General features: G+C 40.3%; 1 protein-coding gene across 1 annotated transcript; it reads right to left on the bottom strand.

Annotated features, from left to right (window-relative positions):
- Positions 1–6,626: 6,626 nt before the first annotated feature.
- On the bottom strand, positions 6,627–7,533 carry LOC102523555 (ATP synthase subunit ATP5MPL, mitochondrial-like). The gene is made up of 2 exons (XM_032466347.1): positions 7,462–7,533; positions 6,627–6,842 (listed from the first exon to the last, which is right to left on the bottom strand). The coding sequence occupies exons 1-2, from the start codon at positions 7,531–7,533 to the stop codon at positions 6,630–6,632; spliced, it is 285 nt and encodes a 94-aa protein (XP_032322238.1). The 3' UTR covers positions 6,627–6,629.
- Positions 7,534–10,309: the final 2,776 nt, after the last annotated feature.

The raw sequence follows: 10,309 nt of genomic DNA, 5'->3' as shown, positions 1-10,309 counted from the left end.
CTTTTAACTTTTGTTTTATTTTTTTCAGTCTCTTTTTCTCTCTGCTGTATATTGGGTAACTCTTAAGTTTTTTCTTCCAGCTCATTAATTCTCTCTCCCATTGTATAGATTGCTGTACCCATCCACTTAATTTCTAATTTCATTTATTATGTGTTTTTTTTTTAACTGGAAGATCTATTTGGCTCTTTTTTCAAAATCCACCTGATCATATTTTATAGTTTCCGGTACCTTGTTATACTCCAAATATTCTCTTTTTTTTATTAAGCTCATCAAACTTACTTAGTCTGTATTTCTTAATTGATAATTCCAGCATCATCCATTTTTGCAGCTATAATCCTGTTATTTGTTATTTCTACTTATCTTCACTCAATTGACTTGTTTCCTCCTATGTTTTATAATTTTTATATTCAGAGAGTTTATAATTACCTGAGGGAATAATTTGAGGCCTTTATTTAAGGTATATTTCTCCAGGAAAGCATTACACATCTTGAATCAGCTTAAATAAAATTCTAAAGTTGAGTATCTGGGGACAACATAGGTAGTAGGAATTCTACAATTTGGCTCTAAACCTTCATGAGGACCATTTGTGAATAGAAACTTTCAAGATATACTCTACTTAGAGGCAAAGTTGAGATAAGAAAGTTTCTGTACTCTTTTCTTTTGTGGGATAGATTTTCCTCTTTTGGTTTACCCTCGCATGAAAAATGTCAACTTCTGGGTCTTGAACTATTTATTTAGAGATCTTTTTCTGTCTTCACCTGATTCAAACCCTAGGCATTGTCTCCCCCTCTTTGCTTGATGCCCATTAAAATAAAGGCTCTAGGCCACCAGTGATAAGTCAATGACCACAGGGACCTGTTTCTTCAGGGTGGTTGCCTCTGAAGATTTGTGCTTTCTTGTATTTTTAGCTTCCAGTGATTCCCATCATTTTGCTGACAGTTTAGACAAGCATTTTAACATCTTTTATCCATGCATTTTTAGGTGTTGTGAGACAAAGAGGTTCCTCACAGTATTTATTCTTTAACATTATGGGAAGTTTACGTTTGGGCACTATTTTTATGTTTGTTGGTTTGTTTGTTTACACCGTTATTATGGTATGATTCCTGTACAGTAAATTACACATATTTCATATGTACAATTTGACGAATATTGATAGAGGTATCCACCAATGAAACCACCACCACAATCAAGATAGCTAACATTTCCATCACTCCCCAAGAGGTGCAAATTTTGAATTCTCAATTTATCCCTTCTCACCCCCTTAATCCCCTGATAACTATAAATTTGTTCTTATGGTTCTCATATGTCTGTGAGTCTGTTTCTGTTCTGTAGAAAACTTCATTGGTTTTTAAGTACTCGAATTTACAAAGCTTCCACTGTAAGGTAGGCTGAACTGGGGAACTGATGTGATCCTCATCACTGCCCCTACCCTGCCAGGTAAAAATCCTCTGCACATATCAGACTCAAACACCAAGTTACTATTTTACCCCCACTGTAGCATGGCTGCTGCCCCAGCACAACACTAACTAACCTCTTCCAGTAGAAGATAGACTGAACATAGGGAAAGAACGGCATCCGGTTCATGGATAGGCAGGCACCCAGCATGAAGTACTTATTTTGAGCTTTACAACAGCCTAATGGAATGGGTAGCACTGCTTTCATTTTGTAAGTAAGAAAACTGAACTTCAGTGATGTTAAGTAATTCATCTGAAGGATGCAGAAGTAGCCAGAATGTTCTGAAAGATCACCCAGGCACATCTTCCTAAAGCAAGCCTTCAGAGGACCTGTGGATCAACCATTTACTCACTCATCCATTCATATGGAAATTCACTGAAGAAACCTTTCTTGAGAACTTTGTATATGACACTATGCTAGACGCTGACCTACAAAAATGAGTAAGACAAAGAGCTTGCATCCTCATATGGGATGACACATTATTATATTATAATGCAGTAGGGTACATGATAGGGGTTATGAGAACATTGGGAAGGGCATCACCACTGAGACCAGCTCATGGGTAGTTTTGGGGTAGAACAAGGGAAGGTGGTTGCTGATTGATATGGGTGATGAAATACAAGTAGGAACATCTGTAACAAGTGAACGTGGAGGAGTCTTTCTTCTTGGAATTTACTTTTCATGATCTGTTGTCCTTTTTTCTAAAAAGAGGGAAATAAGGGCTCAAAACTATGGTCTTTAAGAAGGATTTATCCTTCCCAGTTACCAGGAGCAAAAGCTGTTGCAGTCCAGGATCAGCTTACTCGCTGGATGGGACAGATCAGGGATGGTTTGGTTATCCAGCTTGTGGACTTTTCTGAAATTAAAATATCACACGGGGAAAGACTTGTCTGGTACAATTGCTTATTTTTTTTTAAAAGGAAAGGTAGTATTTATTTTATTTTGTTTTTTTTTTTAAGAATTTTTTTTTATTGAAGTATAGTCAGTTTACAATGTTGTGTCAGTTTCTGGTGTACAGCATAATGTTTCAGTCATACATATACAAACATATATTTGTTTTCATATTCTTTTCCATTATGGGTTACTGCAAGATATTGAATATAGTTTCCTGTGCTATACAGGAGAAACTTATATATCTATTCTATATATAGTAGTTAGTATTTGCAAATCTTGAACTCCTAATTTATCCTTTCTCACACCCTTCCCCAACAGTAACCATGTTTGTTTTCTATGTTTGTGAGTCAGTTTCTGTTTTGTAAATAAGTTCATTTGTGTCTTTTTTTTTTAGATTCCACATATGAGTGATATCATACGATATTTTTCTTTCTCTTTCTGTCTTATTTCACTTAGAATGACGATTTCAATTGCACTTTTTCTTGATCTTGCAAGTCCTTATATCAGAAGCTGTAATCCAATTTTCTCAGACTCCATCTCCCTACTGGCCAACAAAGGTTCCATGCTGGGTCTTGCAAAATTAAGCTATAAGCTTTTCTACCACCAAAGGTTGGAATCTAAGCACAGATGTCAAAGTTAATCCCATTACCCCAGGCACTCTTAAACCCCCTAGAAAAGTAGATTTGTCTTGCTGCCTTTTCTAATGGTGAGGAATTTTCCTCTACTCAGCAACTTTCTTCATTTTGTTGGTTATACCTAATTGGGTTTATCTTTGTCTGAACCAGCATGATGGACAGACCTTTTGGCAAATGTTCTGTGTTTTTTTCTAGGGCTTAAAATGTGGGTCATAGACACCGCTAGAGACTAAATATCCACTGGGAATCTTTATCCCACTCTACCTGTTTTTTCTGAAAACAAAACTGTCATCAGTGACTCTGAAAACAGAACCTGGAGCTTTAAGGATGTTGTAGTAGTTACATGATATTACAGCCAAACTGAGTATGCCCTAGTGGTGTTAATTGGGGTCATCTTCCAACATGCTTTTGAGGTCTGTGATTGCTACCCCTACAACCTAAGTCTCTTAAAGGCTGAATGCTTCTCAGTAGTCCAACTGACCCCTGGACTTTTAGATAACTCACTTACCATTGTAGCTGAACATTTAATTTGTGATTGGGCTCTTTCCTAACTAAACTTTTGTTGAGTGATCTCTAGTGAGTCCCTTTTATCCATAATTCTTGGCAGTACAGTTTAGACAGGACAGAAAGACTTCTTTCAAATCCTGACTATAACACTTTTTCGATGTTGACCTTGGACAGCTTACTCAAACTCCATTAGTTTCTTCATCTGCAAAATTGGGACAATAATGTTCATCTCGGAGTTTTGTTGGAGGACTAAATGAAATAATGTATGTAAAACATTTAGCACAGGACATGACTTAGAGTAAGCACTCAGTAAATAGTAGTTATTGTTCTGATTTCCTTACAAACTAGGGCATCATGTCCACAGTTCTACCAAGAATGGGTTGCCGACTATTGCCAAGGAGAGAGAGACTACAGGTTTACATTCAAGATTGTATGGAGAGCAAGAACAAGCAGTCAAACTGGAGATTGGTAGACAGATTTTGTACACTTATCTCTCCCCAGTCTTTGGCAAATGCTTTACTATATTGCAAGGAACGTGAGACACAGGGGAAGACTGACAGAAGGTGAGTTAGACTGAAATTGTGCAATTGTTTTGCAGCTCTGGTCCTCTCTGTTGCCACAGCCCAAGCGCATCATGCGCCATTATGTACAGGTCTCTGCTGCCTGCGGCTCCCCTGTGCTTCTCACCCTATGACTCATGAGATCACTGTGCCTCGTGTGCTAGGAGTCGGATCTTAAAGCACCAAGGGGAGCTGCTGGCATGCTGGTGAAGGAGACATGCCAAAGTGACTGTAAGAGAAGACCGGCTACATTAGTGAGCCAGATGCTGTGCTGGGAACCTAAGGCAACCAGGACCACGAGAGAGCATCTCTGTCCTCAAATTTCACACCACAATCTGGTGAGTGAGATAGACAAACATGCAGGCGATACCACTGCAGAGCAACGAGGGCCACACGGGTTTCAGCGTACGGTTCTAGAAGCCACAGCTAACCCTCCTGGAGGTCAGAGACAGGGGTGCCAACGCTGAGAAATAAAGGTTTAAAAAAGGAGTCAGCCAAAAGAGCAGACGTGTGTGCACATGCATGTACGCATCCCTGTGTGTTTAGTGGGGTGTAGGGTGGGGGCAGGAATGTTGGGAAGAGACAAGACAAGGAGAATTTGGGAAGTGCTTCTAATGTGAAGATGCACTTCATGGGGTGCTCGGAGAGAAGAGCAAGGCACATTTGAGGAACTCTTTGCCCAACTGCTGCTGACGCCTCTCTGGTGTCTTCTCAGGGGCTCTGTCAGCGGAAGATACCCTGGTGACCTGAACAGCGATGTGGGAGTTTCCTCCCCTCCAAAGACCTCGCTGGGAGAGACGAGTCCTTTCTCACTGTGTCTCTCTGGTATTCCTTGCTTCTTGTCTCCCATTCTCCTCCATCACCTCCCTGAGTGCTTCCACTGCGACCCGAGGCTCGTCAAGGAGTTCTGCAGCCTGTGGGACTTTTAGGGAACAAACTCCCAGCGGTGGGCTTCGTGATGCAGCCACCACCTTCCTCGCAAGGCGCACCTGTTCGCCAAGCTCGCTGTCCGAGCGTTCTGTTGTGTTCAACCCTGACTTTGGCCCTGGCCCCTAATCCCCAGGGCCTCTTGGCTGGTTTCCCTCGAAGGAAAGGTTGTTCTTTCAGCTCTTGTGTTCAGAAAAGAAACCAGAGTGCTTTCTTCCTGCAGTTCTGTCTCAGATCCTGATTGAAACTGTTTTACAGTCCCCTGAATCCTGACAAGGAAAAACATCCATTACCCACTACTCACAGAAATCTCTCTGAAACAAGAGTCAACCTCCCTTTCTCTCTCTCTCTCCTCTCCCACCCCACTCTCCCCTCTTTCTGTCTCCTTCTCTTTCACTCTCCATCTGTCTCTTCCCTCCTGACCTGCTCCCCCCACCATGAGCAAAAACTCCCTTGGCCGTCCCACACTTCAACTTTCAAAACTTTTACAACGATCATTCCCAAATTCCCTAATCTCTCAGCCTTTTCTGTGCAATCCCAGATTTGTATCTTCCCAAAAGTGTAACTAATATTTATTGAGAAACTAATATATGCCAGATGCTTTCTATATATATGAACTCCTTGAAAAACTTATGGGAAGTAAATGTAATTAAATTCCTTTTTTTAATGAGAAAATTGAGAGTCAAAGGATATAAAGTAATTTGCTCAATATCATCAGCTAGAGTGTAACAGAGCTTTCAGATCAGGTCTGCCTCAAAAACCTATGAGTTTCCTTTTGTATCTTAAAACTTTTTGCTGATTACAAAATGTTTATGTAGAAAAATTCAAATACAGAAAGAAAAAGATGCACGCTCCTATATTCTTATATCCTAACTCACTGTTAATGTTTTATGATTGTTGCCCTGCCTTTATCTTATACAGTTTAAATACATATTTATAAAATTGGCACATATATATGCACGTGTATGTTTTTTTCCAGCTTAACTGAGATATAATTGACATATAACATTGTGTAAAGTTAAGGGGTAGAATGTGATGATTTGATATACATACATATTGTGAAATGATTACCACAATAAGGTTAGTTAACACATCTATCACCTCACATAATTGCCTTTTTTGTGGTGAAAATGTTTGATCTCTACTTTCCCTGCAACTTTCAAGTGTACAATATAGTGTTAACCATAATCATGCTGTGCATTAGATCTGCAGAACTTAGTCGTCCTAAAACTGAAAGTTTGTACCCTTTGATCAGTATCTCCCCATTTATCCCAACCCCCAGGCCCTGGTAACCACCATTCTAGTCTCTGTTTCTGTGAGTTTGATTTTTTAAAAATCCATATAAAAGTGATATCATACAATATTTGTCTTTCACTCTGTGACTTATTTCACTTAACATAATATACATATATATTACACATATACACATAATTTTCTACAACAAATAATTTTAAGCTAAATTATACCTATTTATACTTTTGTCAGAAGTATATAAAATCATCCTACTGAATCTCTCTTTTTTTTTTTTTTGCGTGGTTCTCACAGGTATGTTTATTCATGCATGAGGGCAGCGGCATGTCCACAAGTCAACGCGATGTCTCACGTTCCCAACCAACACGGCCAGACTGACGTTCTATCCGCATAACTCTGGTTAATGGTGACCATGAGCAGGTGCAGGACTGGGAGCTTTCAAGGCTTTACTTCTTTTATCAGCACTCCCAATTTTATAAACAATGAAGCCCAACAACCCCACTCCTACCCAAATCTCCTGGTAAACTCGGGTATAGTAGGGCTTCATGGGGATCCAGACATTCTTAATAAGGCTTTGAAGCGTCTCAGCGCAGCACCAGTGGCTCCTGAACCTCTTCTAACAATAACTTCTTGAAAAATATTTTGTCACTTGTTTGTTGATAAACAATTGCATTGCTGTTTAGATGTGTAATTTTTGGAATCCTACTAAACTGAATATTTTTCAAATGTTTATTGATCATTTATATTCCTTAATTTCCTTATTTTTAGAGCAAAGATAGGCAACTCCAGCTCACGGGCCAAATCTGGTCTGCCGTCTGTTTTGATAAATAGCATTTTATCAGGACGCAGCCACGCCCTTTCATTACGTGTTGTCTGTGACAGTTTTCATGCCTTTCCTTAGAGCTGGTGATTGTGACAGAAACAGTATGGTCTGCAGCACCTAGAAAATTTACCATTTGGACCTTTACAAAAAAGCTTGCCACTCCTGCTCTAAAGAATGACCCCTGTATTGTCAATCTCCTATTCCCTTTATCTTGATTTTTCAATACTTTTCCTGTGAGTCTCAAGTTGATTTTTTTTCCATGCTACTTATCCTCAGTAAGAGATGTGTCTAGACTAGGTGTCTGTCAGTAACTGGGATGCAGTGATTTCCCTCAAGAGTCCGTGCTGATCACTAGCCTTCTGGCTGAGCGCTTCTCAGGTCTGCAGAAGAGTGATTGCACATTTAATACCTCATCCCCAGTATCCAGCTGGTGCTTATGTAACCGGCTCTGAGGTTCCAAGAGAGGATTTTCTATCTCCATCCGTAGTTTCTTTCTCTGATACAAATCATTCACAGAAAGACCTCATACTTTCCTCTTTCAAGCATTATCTTGGTCTTTTTCCTCTTTCATCCACACAGAGACCGCTGCCCATACGGAGGCAGTGTGCTGCAGAAACAGGAAGGACCCTGGAAACGTTCAATTCCAGATTTAAATTTGGGGTGGAAACTTCCTATTTAGGTAACACTGGTAAAACTGCTTTGCTTCCCTGAGCCTCTGTTTCCTTTTTTATAACCTCACATATTGTTGAGAAGATAAAATAAGGTAAGAGAAAGACACTGACACAGCTGGTTTTCCTTCTATTTTTATTTTAATTGGGGAGAAGTACTTCTATGCTCTCATGTCAGCATCTCACCCAGTTTTTTTTTTTTTTCAGTAAAGAGCACCTTGAATTACCTTCTGACAAAGGTCCCCGTACCTTTCATTGAGACCGAAGAATCTGACCTTCATTTTAATGAGTGTTGGTTTTAAGCTTCTTTTCACGAGTGTCTCTGATAGGCTCTGACTAATTAGATAGGGTCCTCTTTGATGACGTTCCAGAAAACCCTTCTTCAACAAGAACCATCCTCCTGCCTCCCTTTTGTGTATTCCTTGGAACCTGCTGTCAAACCCTCTCGTCATTCAGTCTTGTCTGACGCAACTTTGTTTTTCTGAGAACCGTAAATGGAGATCCTGCAGCTTCTGCTTTTCTGTCTGCCTCTGAAGGTCTCATCTCTCTCATTTATCTCCTTGAGCTTAGAGATTTCATATCCTTCTTTATTCCTCTTATTTTGTGGCCATTGATTGAACTTCATAGCCCAGTGGTAGTCCTTGGCCTGGAGAATCACGTGGCGTCCTCCAATCTTTTGTAAATGCTATAGCCATTTTATTGGAGTGTTCAAAATTTCCCCCTACTATTGGAAAGTCGAGGTTCCTATGAAACGTTTCCTAAGCTGAAATGGCATAAAGAAGCAATTACCTTAGAATACGTCTTGCTAACGGAGGCACAGAATAAATCGAGATGAAACACCGATGCTCACAGACACAGCTCAGAGCTATGGCAGGCTGGGTGCTGAGATGCTGAGTGTAGATCCTGGGGAGGGAGCTTGGCGGTGCTGCTCTCACTGCTCAGGTGCACGCTGCCTCTACAACGGCTGTTGCAAAACCAACGCCGAATGGTCTTTTCACTTTTTGCCTTTTTTATTTTTTTTGTAATACTGAAAATCCTTTGTGGATTTCTTTTGGTTAAATAAAGCAGATACTAATGTAGGTCTTCCATAAAAGCCAAGTGGAGTAAAGTGAACTCTCAGAAAGCAGGGGATCCCTGTACCTGAATAAAAGCCAGGGCTCTGTCCACCAAAACACTTGGGATTCTAGCGTGGTCATAGCCTCCCTGGGAAAGGCCATCTTTCCAGCTTCCTGAAATGGGTTTTAGTGTGTCTTCTAGTCTTCCATCCAACTTCTCCAAGCTAGAATCTTAAACTGTGTGGGTCCTTCCCTTTGTGATCAAGGGCATTGAGTGCATTTGGGAAAGCTGACCCACAGTCCCTGACCCTGGATTACAAAGATATTGTAAAGGTGAAACTTACGTACTGGAGGATTTCCAAAGCAATATGGAAGGTCCATTCTTTCTTGGCCAGTCTTGTTGATTTTTCAGGAAAATGAGCCATTACCACAACCGTTCTCATCCATGCCATTATTTGCTAACTCTCTGTCCCTTTCAAGAGTTAAATACTCAGAGTTTTATCTCCTGAAGTGGCCCATATCAGGCTATGGAGTACTTTTTGTTTCATCTCAACTACCTTCAGGAAAATGACCCATGACACTACCCTCAGAGGCATTCTTTTTTCTTGTAAGTCCTATTGTTCTCAATTACTTTAAAGTTAGTAACTGGTGGAAGATTATTTTACAGCTTCTGTGAACAGCATCTTAGCTATGGAAAGGCTTTTAAACATAGTCATGGCTTCCTTTTTTTTCATCTCTAGAGCTGCCCTTCTGTTTTCTGAAGTTACTTTAAGGATCATCTTTCAGAAGGAAAACAACCTGGCATATAAACCACTTCTGAGCCTGTTTATCCAGCATGAAGAGTGAGGACACTAATAGGCATGAAAAAACAATTTCATGGGTATTAAGCTGTCGTTTCAGGCTTCACCTTCAAGGAATCAGTGTCTTGGGCTGCCGCTGAAAAGGAGATGCTGAGGCCAGAGCCTCTGGGGAAGATAAGAGGCTAGACTGAATATTACAGAATTTGTTTTCTGAAGAAATATTTAGAAACATCTACCCTTCACTTTTCATCTTTTCACCTGCACACCTGATTAAACATCTATAAAAGTAAGTGCAAAGCTGCATAACCACCACAGTGAGGACCAGAGACAACTGTAGTTCCTGGAGAAGGGAGTGAATTGAGGCGGGAGACAAATGGGGCAGCCAGAGATGTGTCTCCAGAGAAGCCTGAGAGGATCATTCTGGAAACTCCCCAGTCTCTGGACTAGGCCAGGAAGGTTCAAGCTGGGCCAAGAACTCATAAATACCACTGGTAAGTGAGTGAATCATTTAATGAATGAGGAAACTATGCACGGGCCTCAGGGTTAAAGGTTAATGGGCAGGGTTTCAAAAACAATTTCATTAGGCACTAATAGATTACAACTAACATCTTGTGTCCCCACATTAAAGCAAGAGACTGGTTCAAATGAACTAATGCATCTTGGATTTCAAAATTATAAAAAAAAAAAAAGACGTGAATAGGAGGCTGAGAAAAGCTGAAATCTTAAGATAGAAA

The sequence above is a fragment of the Camelus ferus genome, chromosome 2, assembly GCF_009834535.1.
Source record: "Camelus ferus isolate YT-003-E chromosome 2, BCGSAC_Cfer_1.0, whole genome shotgun sequence".
Lineage (NCBI taxonomy): Eukaryota > Metazoa > Chordata > Mammalia > Artiodactyla > Camelidae > Camelus > Camelus ferus.
The sequence above is the reverse complement of the archived record's forward strand: the minus strand, read 5'-3'. Positions and strand labels throughout refer to the sequence as shown.

What these genes read in the sequence shown, in the direction of transcription:
- LOC102523555 (XM_032466347.1), bottom strand. Translation starts at nt 7,533, where the DNA reads ATGGAGATAGAAAATCCTCTCTTGGAACCTCAGAGCCGGTTACATAAG. An exon ending in AGCTGGATACTGGGGATGAG is followed by an intron (nt 6,843 to 7,461) that starts GTATTAAATGTG and finishes TATTGTTAGAAG; the next exon opens with AGGTTCAGGAGCCACTGGTG.